Source organism: Jatropha curcas, chromosome 2 (assembly GCF_041381405.1).
Source record: "Jatropha curcas cultivar XTBG-Jc1 chromosome 2, XTBG_Jcur_1.0, whole genome shotgun sequence".
In the NCBI taxonomy this organism is placed as follows: Eukaryota; Viridiplantae; Streptophyta; class Magnoliopsida; order Malpighiales; family Euphorbiaceae; genus Jatropha; species Jatropha curcas.
In genome coordinates, this window is record NC_143152.1 from 30,487,316 (window position 1) to 30,508,360 (window position 21,045).

The window sequence follows — 21,045 nt, forward strand, 5'->3', positions numbered from 1 at the left end:
GAAAGTAAAGGTGCAAAGCTAAAAGCGCAGGGGCACATGTCTTTTAACTTTAGATATACAGTTAAGCCTTTTAGTTTTTTTTGTTGTCAATTGTCAAGTGTGGGACATCCCCATGAAAGGATAGGATTGAGGAAAGAGAGGTGATAATTTATAATTAAAAATTATTTAAAATTTTTAAAAAATCACCATATATTGTATATTTGAATGACTTTGATTAACAAATTTCATTTTCATTAACTTAAATATTCTTACAATGAAAATGATTTATAACAAACGTGTTATATCAATTAAGAAAATAGTAGAAATTTTAATATAATAATGTAATTAATATTAATTATTTGTAGTACATATGACGTAGGAAATAGTATTAATTAATAATTCATATCACGCAAGGATTTTGTGATTTAAATCATTTTAATTTCTTCTGACTTTGATTAATTTGTATATATATATATATATATATATATATATATATATATATATATATACTAATTTTCAGTGACTTTGGATGGTTTAAATGCAGTGAGTGGTGATGCATTAACTTTCTAATTACTGATTGATTTTGAAATTCAATTTTGTTTTGGCTGAATTACTATTTAGTACTAGTCTCTATTATAAAAATATTTATTTTTAGGGCTCCATTTAAAATTTCCTTTATATTTATTATTGTTAATTAATTGTAAATACTTTATGAAAATTTTACCATTTTTGGTTAGTCAACTAGAAAAGCAAATGAATATTTTATATATCAAAGATCAAAATTCAAATTTTATTTGATAAAATTTAATCTAAACATATACATGGCTTTTTATTCCTAATTAATATGAATTAAGATTGGTGATCTTTAGGATAAAATTAATAGGGTTTGATTAGATGATGGTATGCAAAAGAAAATTTCAATTTTCATTAAGATTAAAATTGATATTTCATCAAATTTTAATTAAAGAAAAAAAAAAAAAAAGAGTTCTTTAGTTGAATGGCAATTTTAAAAGAGAACGATTTAATTAATTTAAGAAGATAAAAATACTGATTTGTAAATTTCACTAAATTATGGGGACTAAATAATAATTTACTCTTATGTTTTAACAATAACCTGAATTTAAAATGATACTTGTGCGGGTGATTGAGGGCGGCGGGGAAACTAGGTTGAGTCAGGCGAGTTAGACCACTTTGGATCGTGCTTTTTTTTAGGCAGGTTCGGTTTGAATTGCATATCAAACCGGCCTACAAAAATAGACTTTGAATTAATTCTGGACCAAATTTGTAGGTCTCGAATTGGACCAGATCAGATAATATCAGATTGCAAGTAATATTATGTTTTTAACGGAAAAAGACACTGTAAAAATAAATTTGAACATATGAAATTTTAAATTGCACTAATTAAATTAAAAATTTGCACTAATATATAATAAATCATATTATATATAGACTAATACTGTGTCATAATTAATAAGGAAAAGACCAACAGCTACCACATGCATCTAATTAAGAAGCTTCATATATTCAAACACTATATGCTCACATGAAAATTTTGAACTCAAGTTGTAATTTCTGTGCATGTGGTGCCAACTACGTACACAAAAGCTTTATGGAATTCTTTTTCCCTTGGAAACTGCTCAGAAATTTCTTAATCTATTCTTGTAGAAATTGATCAAAGATTAGGGAATGTCGGTTAATTTCTTTTTCTTTTTTGAATTTTCCTCTCGGTTGTTGTTTTTCTTTCATTTTGGTAGCTCGTGATAAAAATAAATCAAACAATATAAATCGTTTATGGGAGATTATTCTATTTTAAAATATATGTCGTTTTGAGTATTTTAAAGACTGACAATTGATGTTTTTCTAAATTTATCTTTCTTTACATTATATATAATAAATTTGATCAAATTATTTTTAAATTTATTATAATTTAGGAGAATTAATGCTTTTTTAACCTGTGCAAAAACCTTAAACAACTTATATTTCGAGACAAAATAAATATATTAGTATAAAATAGCGGTATTCTAGAACAAATTGGGAATTGATTGATTAATTAATTAGTAATGCAATATATATTGATGCTGCTTTCATTAATGACATGTGAAATTTACCTAAACAATACTTAACCTGCATGCTAGAAACTCTTTGTCAAAGCAGGTGATAGATAGGAGATTAGGTTTAAAAAGACCGATAAAATGAAAGTCAAAATATTTTTGTGTAATAACCCATCATTTCTTAAGATAGCTCCTTCATGTCTAAAAGCCATAAATTGACAAGCCATATATCTATATCTTCACACCACCAACGTTCAAAAGAATTCACTAAGTTAATTACATTTAGATTTTTCTCACCACATATATATTTTTTTGGAATTGAAACTTGTCTCGTTGAAAGTCGTTGGTTGCCCTTTTCATAATAACTCTAGATTGATATTAATTGACAAGAACATAAATAGATATATGAAACTGAAAAAAAGAAAAGAAGGAGAAGAAGAATGAGATGAGTTAATTAGTAGGGAATGAGATGACATTAAAACGAGATAAGCTTAAGGAGAAGGAATTGCAGAATATATATGTTCACTTTAGTAGGCGACAGCGATGTAGGAAAAACGAGGTGTAGAATCTTGATTGGTTGGTGTCTCCATGTTTTCATGCAACAAATAAGGGTTTCTTTCTTTTCTTTTAACTTTCTTGATTGAAAGAATATACTCTCTTTAATTTTTCTCTTGCTTCCTTACTAATTACTTAGAATAAAAAACTTGCTATTTAATTCCCTTTCACTGGATCAAGTAACCAAAATGGACGGTTAACTTCCCTGCAAGTCTCTCCCCAAAACCAAAAAGCTTTGCTTTCAATAGAAAGTAAGATAATCGTTACACTTTTGCATTTTCCATTTCAGAAATTAATAATCAACCTTTCGTCTTTCTTCTCTTTCAATAACTGATTCTACTCTTACCTTTAACTCTTTCTCTTCTCTGTCATCACCCTTTTCTCTTTTCTGTTATCCCTTTTTAGCTCAACTTCATTAAAACATAACAAATGACTTCAATTTAATTCTCGTATCTTACGCTTTATTTGTAATGTTTATATGATTTCTGTATTAGAAGACAGACCTTCGACTATTAAACTACTATTGTATGAACCCAGTTTTTCAATTTTTCTTAGGATTGAAATTCAGTTTGCTAGGTAGATTAGAGCGGTGCATAGCTCTAATTTGCCTAACGGACATAGATTTAGCTTTAACTAATAATTAATTATGCACAAGAACATAAAAGCGAGCCGTGTGTTACACTTACATGTAAATAATATATTAATTATTTAGTTTCTTTGGACGGAAGAGAAGATTAAGCAATTTTTCAAGAAACCTAATTACATAATTAATGTTAATGTTATAATTAGTATTAAAAATCTTTTACATAGAGGCATCTGCTGCGTAGATTCAGGGAATAATTCACGTGATTCTTCTTCTTTTTAATCTTAAACTGGGGGCTAAAATTTATTGATTCGTTGTATATATGTGTATATATCCTAAAATAGTCGAAATCAAATCAGCTTTGAATATATATGATGTCATAATTAATTAATTATATATTAACCACATCACAGTCCCTTTCCTTCCCTTTCATTTCTTCATTAAAGAGAAGAAGTGTAATTGGCTGCACATTCTTAATGTATAAGCAAGAAAAAATAATGGATATACATAAGCGCATAATTAAAGAAAAACATTTTTTTCAAGAATTTTTATTTTTTATGAAAAGAATTTCTTTAACTTATATATATCAGATGCATCAAGAATTTAAGACCTTTCGATTAATTGATTGATTAGGATGTCTGCACAAGTGCCAATCTGGAGTTAAGATATTACTGCACCGTTTCATCTACTATAGAAATCAAGAAAGTAAATATTGATTAAATTCAAGAATAATTTATTAAAAATAAAAAACAAAAGAATAAAATGTACTAATATGAAAGAATAAATTATAAATGTACACGAAGTATATATATTCATGGAATCTTTTCTCTTTTTTTTTTTTTTTTTTTTTTTTTTTTTGAGTATCTGTGACTAAAAATGAAATCTCGAAAAGCTTTAGACACCATGAATTTAATTAAACCTATAATTAATCATCTATACAAAAGTATTGATCATCTGAACTCAACAATAAAAACATTTAAAAAAACTACTGAAATTACCTAAAAATACTTAAGTAAAAACACAGGCATATATGCACCCCCACCACAACTATATTTTCCAACGATCATATCTATATATATTTCACTAATTAGTAATCCCACAAGACTTCTAAATCTGCAATGGGGCCAACTGATGATGATGGACCTTGATGATCAAGATCATCATGATAAACCTTGCTGCTTCCAATTTCTTGCTTGGACACGACCGATGATATTTCTGTTGTGGTGTTCACATCAGTACTAAGGCCAGTTTCTTGTGATAGAGTAGCCATAGATTGGTTAGATGAATATTGTTCAGTCTTGCATTCTTTTCCTTGCCCAGCTAAAGCTCTTAAAAGGGTTTGGTTAGTACCATCAAAGCTAGAGTTTTGAAAATAACCAGACATATTTGGGTTTGTTTGGAAGGTGAAGATAGGATTATTTGAAGCTGAAATTTGAGGGTGAAAAATGGAGTTTTGAAGTGTTTGGTAGGTGGGATTTTGAGTTTGAAGTTGAAGATTACTATTATTATTGTTGTTAATAATAGAAGTAGACAGGTGGGGCAAGTAATTCCCATCAAATGATGATATTTTTATAGTCTTGTAATCATAATTATCTTCATCTCCGTTGAAGCTCGAACTAGGCCGGTTAGAATGAAGAGGAGTATCCATTAGAGGTGGGAGTGAAGAATAATCCAAGAAATCATCACCTATAGAATTCCCTCTTAGAAGTTCTTGAATTGAAGTTTTCTTGATTCCGGTACTCTTATGGAAAACCCTACAAACAACCCATTCATCCTGTGAAAAAAAAAAGCATAAATAAATTTTATTAGCATATTTTTATAGATTCTTCATTTACACTAAAGTAAAATAAAGTAAAAGAAAAGGGAATGAAAAAGACTCTCTACCAACATAAAAATGTAAAATGATTCAAGCAATTAATTATTAGAAGAATTTTTAATTAAATTTATTTTTGTTAGACTGAATTTTGTTACCTTTGCAGCTTTAGGTAGGTTGTAATAAGAAAATTTGCCTTCAAGTCTATATTCATGCATAACCCAATTGGTTTTTTCTCCTTTAGGAGCTCTTCCTCTGTAGAAAACAAGAGTCTTTTTCATTCCAACAAGGCAATTTTTTCCTTTGTAGATTTCTTTATCTTTTCCTGTAGCTTTCCAATATCCGGCCTCCGTTGCTCGATTAGTTCTCATACCGGTTGGATATTTCCTATCTCTCTGGCAAAAGAAATACCATTCTTTCTCGCCCATCTTTGCTTTCTCTGTCAAAATCAAATTGCGTACACAAGAGTTATTCAACAAAGGAACAATTCAAGAAGGAAAATTCAATTCACATACACAACAAATCAAGAACGGGAAAATTCAAGAAATGAGTAAAAAAAAAAAAGAAAGAAAATAACACTGACAAGAATGAAGAGCCGTAAAGAAAGAAAAAGGAATCTTACTAGGTAAATCCCATGGTTCGCACTTATTGAGATCAACTTCACCAATAGCACATGCACTGAAACTGCTATTCATTACCTTTTCAGTAAGATAATGAGTTATTATCTCTTCATCGGTGGGGTGGAATCGGAAACCAGGTGGCAGATCGATAACATGCTCTCCTTTGTTCACCACAATAGATTCTTCCATTAATATATCAACAAGAACAAGAACTCAAAATTCAAGAACCTGATATTTATAATAATATATAAAGAAAGAAAGAAATACAGGAAGAGAAGATTTGTAGAAGCTGAGAAAGAGAGAACAGTTGAGAAAGTATAGCACAGGCAAAATATAGAGCTTAAATAGAGGAGTTTTGATGAGGAAAGATCCGTGGACAGCAAGGAACTTTTGTTGCAGTATAGGAGAAGCCTCTAATAGAGAGTTCAACACTTGGGTTTTATTTTTATTTTTATTTTATTTTATTTGTGGGTCTTTGATGAGGAAATGTTGTTTTCTTAGCAATATCTACCTGTTTGAAAATGAATGTGAAAAAAGAAATGGTAAGAGCCAGAAGAAGATTTCTGTTCTCTCTCTGTGCTGGTGTGGGAGTGGGACCCATATTGCATGTTTCTATAACCCTCTTCTCCCTCCAACCTTTAATTTCACATTAAAAAAATTAAATCAAAGTCATTTAAATATATATATATATATATATATATATATATAAGTCCTTTTTATCTGCTTAAAAATACCTAACCTTTTAGGAATTAAATGTTATCTAATTCTAATTTAATCCATAATTAGCCTTCTTCTAATCAAGTCTCAGTTCAAAGCATACGTATTTGAACAGTTTCAAAAAAACCTTGTTAGCTTTACCGCTGTATCTACCTGAATTTGTCAATTTCTCTCTGCCGTTCTTTTGTTGGCTTCGCTAGCTTATTACCTTGATTAGCTTATTACCACGTGCCATTCGACTGTATTAAAATAATTTAATTTCTTTATTCAAAAAGAAAATAAACAAGAGCGTCAGATAATTGAATCAGTGAAAGTAAATATATCTCCCCAATTTTGCTTATAAGATCATGAATTAATTTTACACTTAAAGTCGCCGTATTAAAATTATTTATTGACATAGTATCCGGACTCGAGCATTAAAATACGTGTGTAATAAAAAAAAAGTAAAATAATTAAGAATTAAGAATTAAACTTTAGATAGATATAGATGAATGAAGAAACTTTAAAAATCTGTTAAAATATTTTGAAAAAATGATGAAGATAATGATTATTGACTTAATTTAAAATTCCCAAATGTGAAAAACAAAAGGAGCTTCTAATTGGATCAAAAGAGGATAATTATTCCCTCCACATACAAATGGAGGGAATCTAGGGAACTATATATTATAACTCAAAAGTCAAGAAACCAAAGAAAAGATCAAAAAGAAGAAACTTCAATGAAGTTTCTCATTTGCCAGTTGGCTTACTAGTCTTCATTATTTGCAAATATTTTAGTTAATTATAAATTTATTTTCTTTACTATTCTATCTACTATAATTAAATCTTTCATAGATGGTCCTTATATCTATTTCCAATTTCATTTTTCTTTTTCTATTTTATATACACATAATTATGAAATATGTATTTATTTTTAATCTTAATTCATTCTTCATAAATATATATATATATAGTGATGGTTAATTTGGACCCTCCACCACACAATATTAAGAAAAGAATTTTGAATTTAATATAACTAGTCAATTTTAGTTTTGTAATAAAATAATTATTCACAAAATTTAACTTAAAAAAATTAAGTTTAAATTTAATTATCATTTCCATATTTTTCAAATAAAATAGAACATATTTTGACCTTGAGTTAAATTAAAAAGAAAAGATAATAAAAAATTTAGAATCTTCGTTTGAATTCCACTTACCCAAAATGTCAATGCACGAAATTTAATAAATATTTTATAATATAATTGATTCAAAATTTTCATAAATATCCTTGAAAACTAAATAAAAGTTTTATCTCTACTTCAAAAATTATAAATCATAAATTCACGAAAAAAGAATTATAAAATATAAAATATTGGTTTGCACTATGAATGTTCACATAATTAATTTTAAATTAGTTAATAATTGTAAATTGAAATTTTATTGTTTGTTTAATGATTAAATTATATGATTTTGTATTTAGAACACTCAGTAAAATAATATAATTCAATTAAAATTTATTTATAATAAAATTTCTTAATTAGCATTCTTGTTGTGATTTTATATATTAAAACATAATTTTGACTATCTAATAGCAACAATTATTGACTAAAAATTTGTAAGCATAGATCGATAGGCATATAGCTTAGTTGCAAAAATAGTTTTTGTACAGTATAAATGTAAATGTTTCCAAATTCCAAATCAAGAGCCTAACAAAGTAAACATCTCGGCGCCGACAGTTGGAAAATCAACTATTACGGTTCCAACATCAACTCCTCCTGTTTTAACCGCAACTGCTCCAAATTATTTTTTATAAACAATTTCAGTCCTAGCCACTTTTTTTGTCTATTTCCTTTTTTCCCCTCATTTTTAATCAAATTGACAATACAGACAAATTTTTTATAAGTTTGGTTATCTACATTGTTAACATTAGAGGAACACGATTAAAAATTGAATTTGAAATCTTTAAATTCCAAAACGTCAGCTTTAGCCATTAAACTAAATTCTTAAATGAATTCTGAAATTTAAAATTACTACTGTTGTGAGAATTTTATTTGAAAATATCTTCCTAAATTAAGAGCGAAGACCTTGTAAATAGAAAAAAAAAAAAAAAGAAAATAATAATCGACCAATTTATAAAAATTCTATGCCCGTGTTCTAATTGCAATCAATTGTTGAAGAACCCTAATAATTAATCACAATGTAGTTATCAGATTAGTAGCACGTTAATCAAGTGGAGACTATATAATATAGTTAGGGAATAGAGTTTAGTAGTACATTAATCAAGTGGGATTTATATTTATATTATAGGATATATATGATTAATTGATTATAACAGTTATAATTTTGTTATTAGGTGTGGGGGGCAAGCAAATCTCGTTCCACGTGTTGACATTTTGAAGTTGATCATGCTGAGCTGGATCTTGCTTTCCACTTTCCCTCTTTGCGTTCACAGTTATCAGCCTAAATTTGCCATCTCAGCACACTTTTTTTTTTTCTTCAAAGTTTGTTATTATTATTTTTTCAGTATTATATGTTATGCACAGAAATTTCTGATTTGTATCATGTTTATCACTTGTTGACAAAAATTGTAAATTTTATTTCTCTCTTGTTTTTTTTTTCTACCTTTGAAGATTTTAATTAATTGCGATTGTCACTCATAATTTTTCATTTTTAACATAACGTTATATAATAATATAATTTGAAATTAAAAAGTCAAAATTTTTTTAAAAAAGTATATATACATTAGTAATTTGAAAAGATTATTTTTTTATTAATTAAGAGGTTAAATAGAGAGAAAGAACATTGTGGATTACACGACAGAAGAGTTTTGATAGCGACCACCCCAAAACTTAAAGAGATGTATATTTTCAAAAATATATATCTCCTCTGCAAAATGAAAAAAAAAAAAAAAAGAAATTGCAGTTACCTGAATATATGTTTACCAAGGCGCATGACTACCAAACCAACAAATTATTAATTGAACGAATCAAAATAGAATTCCTCAAACCAATTATATAAATGTAGAACGCAAGACAAGGAATGAAATCCGGTAAGTGTGTAATAATTAAAAATTAACCAAAAACAAATAAAAAGTGATTTTGGATAAATAGAAAAAAGAGAAAAAAAAGAGGGAAAGAAGAAGAAATAAAAGTATAACGCGTGGACCCTACAAAGAGAAGGCTTGAGGAAGTGCTAATCCTATTTGTATATGTAACTTAAAAACTGTTGACTTTTTAAGCCCAAACGAAACTGCAAAGCAAAGAAGCCACACCGATGAGTGACGATCGGTGACGAATTGGTACACCTCAGATCCATCTCTTTCATGGCATTATCTTGTTGGGCCACATTTGCATCATTCTATGTACCAAGTGTACTATATTATAACCCCTACATTTTACCAAAAATAAAGAAAAATAATATGATTAGTTATTAAGAAGTAATATTTCTTGGTAAATAAAAAAAAAAAATCAAAAATTCAAGCGGCATATATAATTTAATAAACATGAGGTTATGCATTACTAATTAAATATTTATTTCTACCGGGCTACTAATTTAATGATGAATAAATTATTTTCATATTCGAATCAATGGTAATACACGACGATTTTAAATTTTTAAATTTTTGACTTTATATATTTCGATAATAATGATATTGAAATAAAAAACAATTGTCCTTAACGTGAAGCCTGTCTTTAGCAATTGTTGCATATATTTCATTTTTGTCTTTTTTTTTCCTACAATTTTCCTATTTATAAATCATATAGTAGAAAATTTCATAAATCGTAATCAAATTTTTATTATAATGCAACACATGCATTGTCCGCCAGTAAAATTATAGTCGCGACTAAAACTGATGTTTCAGGGTTTAAAGGGTCTTGATTAATTTAATTTCTTCTCACGCTTAAATTTGAATTATAAATTTATAATTTCTACTTTAATAAATTCAGTTTATCTCGACTTTTTTTTTAAATCTTCACTATTTTATCTATCTCAAAGTTAAACTAATTGATTTTTCTTATGGAACAAACTCTAATAAACTTGATAGAGAAAAAGCTAACTTCAAGTTTTATCCAACCAATAGTTTATTTGGGTATTGTAAGCGGTCCTTATACTCTTAATCTGAGCCATTGGAAATGGAGGAGATGATGTCATTTATCTAACCTTGCAAACAAGTTATTATTATTAAATAATATTAAAAACAAAATCAAATTCCCAATCTTATTTTTTAATCTTGTAATTTATTGGGCCAAAATTGGATTATTTTATCACATCTCTGCTAATCTTAATTAATTATTAATAGTGTAATTTAAATATTTCAGTCCAAAAGCTAAATGCCACTGTTTCACGGGCTGAGACAGTTGGCCACCATTGAGACAAAGGAGGGTTTATGACACATGGCTCTCACATGCTCTTTTAAAGATAATCTTTTCTAATCTCCAAATCTTCTATTTATTTATTAATTTAATTTAAAGTGGGTTTAGCTTTACACTAATCATGTTAAAGTCAATATATTTGACTTTTTCATTTATGGTTTGGTAGGGTGTTTTAGTAGACCTTTTTAGGATATATTAAACTAATATTATGTTATAATCATATTATTAAATTAATTATAAATGATTAGAATGTCTAATGTCTAATCTTATCTCCTAGGGTAAAAAAGATTAATTTTTTACTTGACAATCTAGAAATTAGAGATTTTTTCTCATTTTAAATACTTGAAAGGGAGATTTCTTATTATGTCGTTTCAAATACTGTCATCTTATTATTAAACAAAAATGTTAGTCCCATTTTAAAATATTTTAAAAGCAAAATAAGTACTATATAATGAAAATAAGAAATGGGTTACGTGTACAAATATGATTTGAGGATAAATTGATAGAGTTACACATAAAACAACATAATTACCAGATTAACAGACTAACAAGAAGAAAAGAGAAAGTGTCATTTTCTGGTTATTACTAAGGGAACAAGAATGGAAGCTTTTTATTTATTTTTAATGGAAATATAAAATAGTATCACAATTACTTGTAATTTGTGATTATAATAATAAATTAATTAATATACTGAGTTTGGTTTTGATACTCAAAAGCATTTATATCTGAAAGTTGAAATTCCAAGGTCACTTGGCATATATATTATGGGTTAGAAATGGTACATGTAACACTTAATAAGACTAATTATAATAATAATAATAATAATAATAATAAATAATATTTTGACTAAAGATAGCGTAATAAAGAGACTATTATGAATGTTAAATCACGTTGGAAAAGACTCTTTCATATCATACAACAAGTTAAACTTTGCTTTTCATAATCTTTCATTTTTATTATTAATTAACCCAAATTTTGAAAGATTCTCAGAATATCCAATCAATGTTCAATATCTGTACTTTTTTAAAAATAAAAGTAAAAATCATATCTTTTATACCCAAATTGGTTCCATATATTAATAAATATCTGAAAATCAGATGGATTAATGCTTAAGTACTGCACACCAAAGGCCCTGACGATAAATTCAGGTTCGAATCCTCTGACTCTATATAAAAAAAACTAAAATAGCATTACTTGAAACATCTTCAAATGAAAACCACAAAGCCCACTTTAAGCTATTTTTAATGAGGTCAAAGGTGTGGGCTCTGCCCTATCTAATAATTGAAAGAAGTAGGTCCATAGTCCACTACTGTTGATCTTAGTTTAGTTGTAGAAGGAAGCTTCAACACTCAAAAAGTTAAGACACTTGTCAGCCAGGACTCACTTAATCTTATTATTATTATATATATATATATATATATATATATATATATATATATATATATTTTTTTTTTTTTTTTTTTTTTTGTGGGGTAGAGGTGGAGTGTTCTAAAATTAGGGCTTTAAAGCCTCCAAAGCAGCAGAAAGAAGTGATAACTGGTAAGAGTTAGACTGTCACTAGCCCCACCAAAAGCTCATATGCAATTTAGCAATTTCTACCTAAAGATCTCAAATAAATGAAGGTCGTTGAACGAGGAAAATGACTGCAGAGGGAACTACAAGAGAATATAACAATAATAATAATAACATATATCATATATAAAGTTCATAGCAACTATACAAGCATATATATGTTTACAACAGTTCACATATTAGACATAGTTGCACATAAATATAACATATAGCAGAAGTAGCAGTACTATAGTCTTAGCCACACAACAGTTTTTCAAATTTTAAAGAAAACAAAACCTCACTTAGCAAATCTGATAACATTCCTTATTCCTCCCAACCAACACTTAGCAAATCTGATATAGCTGCTAGAAATTGCAGCACTCACAAAATATAATATTCCTGCATTTAAAGAAAGTAATTAGCAAAATAATATTTTCTATAGGATCTGCAATTCTTTGTATTTTAAAAGTTGAGGGAACTTACAGTGTGGAGTGATCCTCCATCGCTGGTTATCTCCTTTGTTCCATTTCCAGAGCACAATAATAGTACCATCACGGACACCACCAGAATGCTTATCACCATGGAAAGCATCCACATTAAGGTGAATGTTGTTCACCATCCTCACAGCTCTGAAGCCATCACCTAAATCCCTGCCTTCAGTCCATAGAATGGACTCATCAAGCACATCTGGATTATAAGGAACCAGCTGCACCTGCAGACACATTTTCATTCATACAAGTTTTAGCTTTGGTAACATCATAGCAAGTTATTCAGGAAAAGTATGTTAATTGTATTTTATCAAGGGCCACATTGTATTGCCATACAAAGACCATAGTGTTCACAGGAGAAGTCAATTCTGAAAGCTATTATCCAAAAGTGAAAGACGCAATATTTCTTGATTGACTAAGAAATTAAAATCTGGCAAGAATCTGTGTCTGTCATTAGATAAAAAATATCTACATGGTACCCATGCCTGCTAGCCTTGAGCACCTCCCCGGTGGCATAAGAGAAGCTTCGAAAGCTTTCCATGCTTGAGTTGAAACCAACTTGCACTTGCAATGAATATAAACTTAGGCCATCTATTTTGGACCATGTAAAGCTTGCACTTACAGTGTGAAAAAGCATAGGACTATACATTTGAGACACCAAACAAGACGGATGTGGTCATGTGGTAGATTAGTTGTGTGTTTATGCTGGGTGGCATTATCATGTGTGCAACACACACAAATTTTAAGGGTGTGTGAATCTGTCAGTTTGCAGGCGGATAAGCACCGCATCATGGAGGACATTGTTACAAGAACTTTGGAACAAGTGTTAATATCCTACTACGTGCTGCAATTTTTACTCAACAAAGAACAAAGTCCCTCACCAACTTGCTCCGGTACAGACTGTTAAATAAAATTGGGTACAACTGGTATAATTGGAGCAAAGAAGTAACGACAATTTCTAGAATAAGAGTACTGACGTAAAGAGAACTAATGCAACAAAGACACTAATAACACCTAGATAGCTGCAAGATGAACCCCCATAAAAATCTCTCTTGCACACATAGGGACCTACAACATTCTAAGCCTCAAAATGATGCTTGTCCTTCTCCACATAAGGTCCAATTGAAAGCAAAGATGCTAAATACATTTGCTAAAAGTCAATCATAAATGTAAGCTTCAACAACTGTGAACATTCGAGTACAATGACAGCAAAGAAATAGGCTTGACCTGATCTTTTCAAGAAGAATTCTAAAGAGATGATGGTTTGCGATTAGAGAACAAGAAGAGATTCCAGGAAGGTGCAGATAATTCTAGAAGGAACTCTAGTGAAGAGAGGCCCTCTTCTCATTTTAAAGGTGACATTCATCTTCATGTTATAATGCATGTCAATGATCAGCCGTATAAGAAAAGAGGAAACTTCACCATGTTCAATCCCCCTCTATCCAATTTTCAGAATTACGAATTTATAATTTCTACAAAAATGTCTTCACAGCACTGACTATCAGATCTTAAATAGATGAAACTTACAGAACATGGAGATTACAATCATGAGATCAACAATAATCAACATATGTTACATTTAACAGTCACAAGAAAAAAAAGTCATCAACTCTGTTTCTTGTCATCTAATATACAGGAGTCTCAAACTTCCCTTATCAACAGGGAATGCAACTAATAATTATATGATGGGGATCTTTTTTTTCTTCTTTGGCAAAGTGTAATGGTTACTTTTAGGATAAAACACCAATTCATTGATATTGCAACATCTGCTAGGGCTAACCATGAAGGAGGAAAAAAAATGCAACACATTACAAACTATTAAATTTCAAATGAAAGGGTTAAAAGACAGTAGAAGACATAAAAATGCAACGTTGAAGATTAAAATTCCAGAGATATCTTACAGGATGAGTGTCTCCAATGGAATGCTTCATGGCCTGACCAGTGGCTTTATTAACTAAAGCAAAGCAGGGAAAACCTTCCTCATCCTTCACTCTTGTGCTGTACTTCTCATCTTTGTACCAGTTCTACCACAGCAACACAACAATCACCACAATTCCACCAAATCAGCTCCAAATACAAATTCAGGAAATAAAAGGGTAAACAGGGAGATCAAATCAATTAATCAGAACATGATTGATTAATCAACAAATGGATTATATTGTATAACATTGTAAAATAAAATCACATGATGTTGCTTCGCTGATTGAGTTTTGAATTGCAGAAAACAGGATCAGATGATCAGATCAGATAATCACGAGAAAACAACAAAAACGATACATTCAAAAAATTCCAATAACATTACATAAGCAACCAAAAGGAAATACTAAAATCAACAAACAAAACAAGATAGCAAAAAAAAAAAAAAAAGTCAAATTGAGGTCAAAAATGAAAAGAAAGTTTGAAATTTTCGTACTTGAAAGTCATCAGAAGGATCGGTCCGTGCTAGGATCACTTTCCCCTCCCTGATCGTAAGGTGATAATTAGGGTCAGCCTTGCTATAAACCTTATAGGTAGGTTTATTAGAAAGGTCAAGCCCAGGAGCAGTGCCAGAGTGATGAATGTGTTGCTGAATAAAAGATGGCAAATGGGGTCTAAAAGAATGGTGCGTTTCACTCTCATCCTCAATTCTTTCATGAGAAACATGGGTCACTTGGATTGGTGGTGGATAATCAAGAGGGGAGTCAAGTTCTTGATTGTGAGATGTGTGATACACGTGGGTTTCTTGAATTCCGGGTGGTGGTGGACGTGCATACTCATTTTCTTCATAATGGGGTCTAGAAAACGGTGGAGGTGGATATGGAGTTTCTTGATAATAGGGGGGCGGCGGCGGCGGTGCATATTGATCATCTGTTAGATATGGGGCTGGTGGTGGTGGAGCAGAATCTGGTGGTGGGTAGTATTCTCTTCTTTCGTCCTCATCATCGTCTCTCCGGTGGTGGTGGTGAGAGTGGTGGCCGAAAGGGAATTCCATGGTGGTTGAGCAGCAGAGAAGTGAATTGATTTATGACTGATGAGCGTCGAGAAGATACTAACGAAGTATGAACACTACAGAACAGAGTGTGACACGCGTTTACACACTGCAATATTTAACAAATTTTTTTTATTTTTAAATAAATAATTTTATTAATCGAAGCCTTTAATATTTTCATTTTATAAATGGAAGTATTTAATAGATAAAACAAAAATTAAAGGTTGTATAAATAAATTAGGCGTGGAACAGCTTAAACGTGAAAATAAATATTTTGAAAAATTTTATAGTTTTTTTTATGAATTTTTATTTTTTTATTAAATAAATTATAGACTTATATATGTTTGGCTAGATCTATATTATTTATATTGTGATCTCTCCCTTCTGTTCTATGTTGAGATTTTTTTGATTTTATTTTATTCAGACGTGTATATAATTTGTAGTGAATTTTTTAAATGGATAATCTATCTTTTGGAGATAGATTTAGTGGTTTAAATTGTTTACTGTTCATGGGTACCCAGGTGATGTACAAAATATCTAACCACCAATTTTGAAAATCTATTAATTTTTTGAAATTCATCTTCTAATTTTCATTAAAATTTCTTATCAAATCATCTAATAATAATCATTATTTTACTTATACTTCATCTGTTCCACTTTAATAGTAACATTTGTTCTTTTAACAATAATTAACAAAATGATTGAAATTCATTTATTTTTTTAAAAAAATAATATAATGTTTAAATTGTCATTCTTAAATGTAAATATACGAATAAATTACATATAATAAATATAGATAAAGTTGAAAAAAATAATTAATAATCAGCAATAGTTATACGTTGCCATCAATAATGAGGAACGGAGGTAAACCCCTAGAATAGAGTGGTAAAGATTTAATTTTAACGTACGAGGATCGTTCATTTTCGAACATTCGGATGTGGTTTACATTACCATCAATATGGTGCAATGCACTGGATAAAGGTTCGTTCCTTTGTGATTACCTATGTTTCGAAATCTCTTTCTTTGCTCTGATTCTAAAACCTTAACTCACAGCTAAAATTTACTGCTGTATTTTATGTTTGTAGCACTTCAAACATGTGCATGTGCCTTGTCAATGATACTACTATATACTCCCTTCCTACAAAACATACATAGTTTAAAATTTATATGTCGCGATTAAATAACAATTAATTTTTATAAATTGTTATAAAATTAAAAGTAATTTGATTGAATTATTTTTTTTATCTCAACGTTAAGGATAATCTATTGAGCTAATTATTTTATCCAATATAAATAAGAATAAAATTTAAATAAACATTATTTATTACTCCTTAAAACGTCTTATATTTTAGAACTAAATAATTACCCTAAAACGATTTATATTCTCAGACAGAAAAAGTCCTAAATAAATAAAATATACAGAAGATATTTGCTTTAGGTAAATATACTAGGAAAGTGTAATTTTTTCGATGCTTGTATTTGATTGCATATTATCAATTTTACTTTCCATAAACTAGATCATTTAACTTCCCTTATGCAAGGGAAGTAAATTGCTTAAGAACGGTTGGAGAAGTTATTCATTTATCAATTCACCGTATTAGTAAATACATTTCAATTTCAATTTGCAGAATACATTCTAGAAAGTATATTTCCAGGAAAACGGACCAAACATGGACACAGTTATATCATAAATTGAAATAATAAGATTTAACTTCATATCTTGAATTTTTATAATACCCAAGAGTTGAAGAAAGATGCAATTAATTAAAAAAAAATTCAAGATCATATTCAAAAAAAAAAAAAAAAAAAAAAAAATATATATATATATATATATATAAAGATCAGACTCATAATTAATTTTGTTAGCCAAATTTTAGAAATGGATCTGGCTCCACCAATCTGTACAATTACTGCATGCTTAGTGTGAAAGCTATTTCGTTACTTTGTTCAGTACAAAATGATTCCATAATCTCTTATAAAATGATTTCAGACGAATCAAATTGACGTGAACGTGTGAATGGAAGACCAATTTAATTTTAAATTTATCGTCATTCCATTAAATTAAAGAATATCAAAAACGTCATAAATATATGATCAAACCACTTGCAAATCTCCAAATGTTAAATCTTAGTTGGCATTCAACTAATTATTATTATTATTATTATTATACATATATTGATATCTTCTACAAAAATATGCATACATATATTTGTATATCCTTTTTTTTTTTTTTTTTTTTTTGTCTTTTTCTATCTTCCAACATTCTTTTGACTATCAAAATGGTATCTTCTTCTTGATACCACAAATATTAAATATCCAAATCAATTAAGCAGTTCAAATTGGTCATTTTGCAGCACAAAAATATCACATATACACAAGAAATGGCTAGTTCTTGATTTTTTTTTTGCTTTTTTTTTTTTTGCCCTAGAATATTTAGAACTTCAATTTGATTTTTATCCCTGGAACTGAAGATGTGGGCTCAAAATCAGTTGCTGGTTCAAGAATGGCTGGTTTAAGAAATTGTATTGATGGTGATGAGGCATGTGATCAGTTTGGTTGCTACTGTTAGTGAAACAGCAAGAATTGATGATTTTCTTTGATGGGTTATGCATGTCTTCTTGATCAACAGTAGAAATTGGGCGTTTGAGCTTGTTTTCCATATTTGGCATCAATGGACCATTCAACTGTGGTAACTTTTGAAGCAAGAAACGATTGCTGCTGCTGCCGCCGCCGCCGCCGCTGCCGCTGCCATTAGCGGTAGGAGGGTTGTAGTTGTTGAAGAAAGGATCTGAACTCGTTGCATTATTGAATAATGTTGGGGTTGAATCATACCCACTTGGATTGAACTGGTTATCTGATAAGAAACTACTTAGCATAGAGTAGTCCATGGCATCTAATAGGTTTGAGAAAGAAACTGATTTTTGGGGCATAAGCGGTTTGTTGCTTATTATGGGATTCTTCAAGCTTGGCGAAAGAGTTTCTTGAACAAATTCTTCTTCTTCATCTTCTTGATCTTGATCACTAGTTGTTGCTGCTGCTACTGCTGGTGGAGGCGAAGCATGGGTTTTCTTGTAAATCCGGCAAAGAACCCAATCATCTAACTGATACGCACACCAAAAAAAAATCTTTATTAGCTTCAAAATAATTATCTAAATCTCAAACCTTTAACTTATAAATAGTTCATGGTTACTTATATCATAAGATTAACATTCGACTACTACTGAATTGATTAATGATTGAAAACTAAGTCGCTGTGAAAAATGTTTTCATATGTTAGAAACAATGTATATGCTAAACAAACTAAGATCCATATAAAGATTGGATCAAATAAATATAGCAAAGCAAATATCAATTAATAATGCAATAGAAAGTGCTTTCTCTCTCTCTCTTTTTTAGCATATGTAATATGCCTCTTCAAAAACACATAACAAACAAAATATAGTACAAGTAAAACTAAATAGTACACGCTATCCCTAACCAAGAAGCTATTGACTTTGCAAAGTGGCATTGGAAAATTTATCATAACAATTAATCCATCTATTATTTGCCAAGAAAAAGAAAAAGAAAAGGAAAGAAAGAGCAAGGAAGGAAAGAAAGAGAAAGTTGTAGCGCTCACCCTCATTGTAGTAGTGGATGAATCTTTAGGCCTGTTGATTGGTCTGATGGTGCTGTGAGTTGGGGTATCTGATAGCCTATATTCATGCATAATCCAATTAGTCTTTATTCCTTTTGGGGGCCTACCCTTGTAGAAAACAAGAGCCTTTTTAACACCAATGTTATTCTCTTGCACTCCTATAGAACTCCCAGCAATAGAAGATGCAACTATGAGCTTGTCTGTCCCAGTTGCTTTCCAATAACCAGAGGCTGCTGCCCTGTTTGGTCTAGCTCCGTTTGGGTACTTCCGGTCTCTTGGACTGAAAAAGTACCATTCTTTCTCTCCAAAAGCAGCCTTATCTGATAAATCAATCCAACAGAAACGATTTTAGTATATTATGATAGTTGAGTGTGTCTAATAATACAGGAAAATAAAAAGAATGATCGAACAAACCTGGTAAGTCCCATGGATCAAACTTGTAGATATCAACATCTGCAATGATGGAAACAGGGAAGGGGGCGGAAGATATTTTCTTCTTTAGGTAATGGAGGATGAGTTCCTCATCTGTAGGGTGGAATCTAAACCCTGGTGGCAAATTTGATTGTGGGTTTTTCATGTCTAATCAAGCTGAAAATTAAAAGGAGAAGGAAAGGATTGGAAGAGATAGAGTGAAAATAAGAGAGAAGAGGCGAAGAAGATTGAAATTCTTGGGAGGAGAGGATGAGAAGGCAATTTATGGTTGAGGAGATTCGTCCTGATGTGGAAAATGGAGGGTCAGGGAGGGATTCGACCAAAGAAAGAAAGAAAGGGAAGAGAGATCAGTTAAGCGCTTGGGACCCACAAAAGATGCCAGCTTGGTGTAGGTTTTGATATATGATTGGGTTTTTCTTTTTTCTCAGCTTTGTTTGTCTTTTTCATAATATTAATTCCACGTATAGGAAAGATGGCGGCTGATATCTAAGGATGAACTTCATCTCCTGACATCACTTTTCCTTTAGATATATGCTTGACACGTGTTACCCCTCCTTTGTCGTTTTGTGAAACCTAAAAATTTGAGAGCCGTTCCTTGTGCCCATCCATATTATTATTCCTTGGTCCTTGCCTTTGCATTGTATTCTGCCTATTTTTTATTCCTCAAAACATCCTCTCCCCTGGCCAAACCCTAACCCTCGTTCAACGTTTATCAAATTGATAATAATTATTATCAGTATATATTTTAAATGTTAAAATATTTTTTTAAATGTTTTTCCAAATTTGAAACGTAACACATAAGACATTAAAAAAAAAGAAATCGCCCCCTCAAATTTAGTCATATTTAGTTTTTACAAACTAAGTGTATTTAGTTTTCAAATTCGATAACTTTTTAGTCAAGTCCAATAAGTTTCCTCCCAATTTCCTCTCTCTTTCCCCTTCCTCTCCCACAGAAATCGAATTTGAATCTCTCAAACTTTAAGCAATTTGCCTAAAAAACCAAATATTGATACCTATTAATTTAAAATATGTTAACTAAATTTTTATACTTATACAAATACAGGGGAGAGGATGATGGAAGCAGTTTGAACACATCTCAACTCATGCAGGTACACAAGAACACATCTCAACTCATGCAAATACACAAGAACCTATCGTCAGGCAAAAACTTGAATCCCATTTAAAATATAACTCTAGCTATTAAATACTCTAGATTGGAACTAAAAAAAAAAAAAAAAACTCAGACTAATCTTTAATTCCAAATTATTCATGTAATCGATTCTTAGTACAGTATACGGAAGCTAA

At 30.0% G+C, this 21,045-nt stretch overlaps 3 protein-coding genes across 3 annotated transcripts; all 3 read right to left on the minus strand.

Annotated features, from left to right (window-relative positions):
• Positions 1 to 4,050: 4,050 nt before the first annotated feature.
• Positions 4,051 to 6,073, minus strand: LOC105650416 (NAC domain-containing protein 87). Its single transcript, XM_012237315.4, has 3 exons — positions 5,604 to 6,073; positions 5,140 to 5,420; positions 4,051 to 4,942 (listed from the first exon to the last, which is right to left on the minus strand). Exons 1-3 carry the CDS (start codon positions 5,788 to 5,790, stop codon positions 4,256 to 4,258), a joined length of 1,155 nt encoding a protein of 384 aa, XP_012092705.1. The 5' UTR covers positions 5,791 to 6,073; the 3' UTR covers positions 4,051 to 4,255.
• A 6,262-nt stretch (positions 6,074 to 12,335) lies between these two features.
• EULS3 (hydroxyproline-rich glycoprotein family protein) lies at positions 12,336 to 15,772 on the minus strand. Its single transcript, XM_012237316.4, has 4 exons — positions 15,120 to 15,772; positions 14,608 to 14,730; positions 12,702 to 12,930; positions 12,336 to 12,617 (listed from the first exon to the last, which is right to left on the minus strand). Coding segments are annotated over exons 1-4 (912 nt in total). The 5' UTR covers positions 15,678 to 15,772; the 3' UTR covers positions 12,336 to 12,615.
• Positions 15,773 to 18,127: 2,355 nt separating this feature from the next.
• NAC047 (NAC domain containing protein 47) lies at positions 18,128 to 19,885 on the minus strand. Its single transcript, NM_001319931.1, is given in 3 exon segments — positions 18,128 to 18,775; positions 19,291 to 19,628; positions 19,723 to 19,885. Coding segments are annotated over 3 exon segments (1,149 nt in total).
• Between the last annotated feature and the right edge of the window lie 1,160 nt (positions 19,886 to 21,045).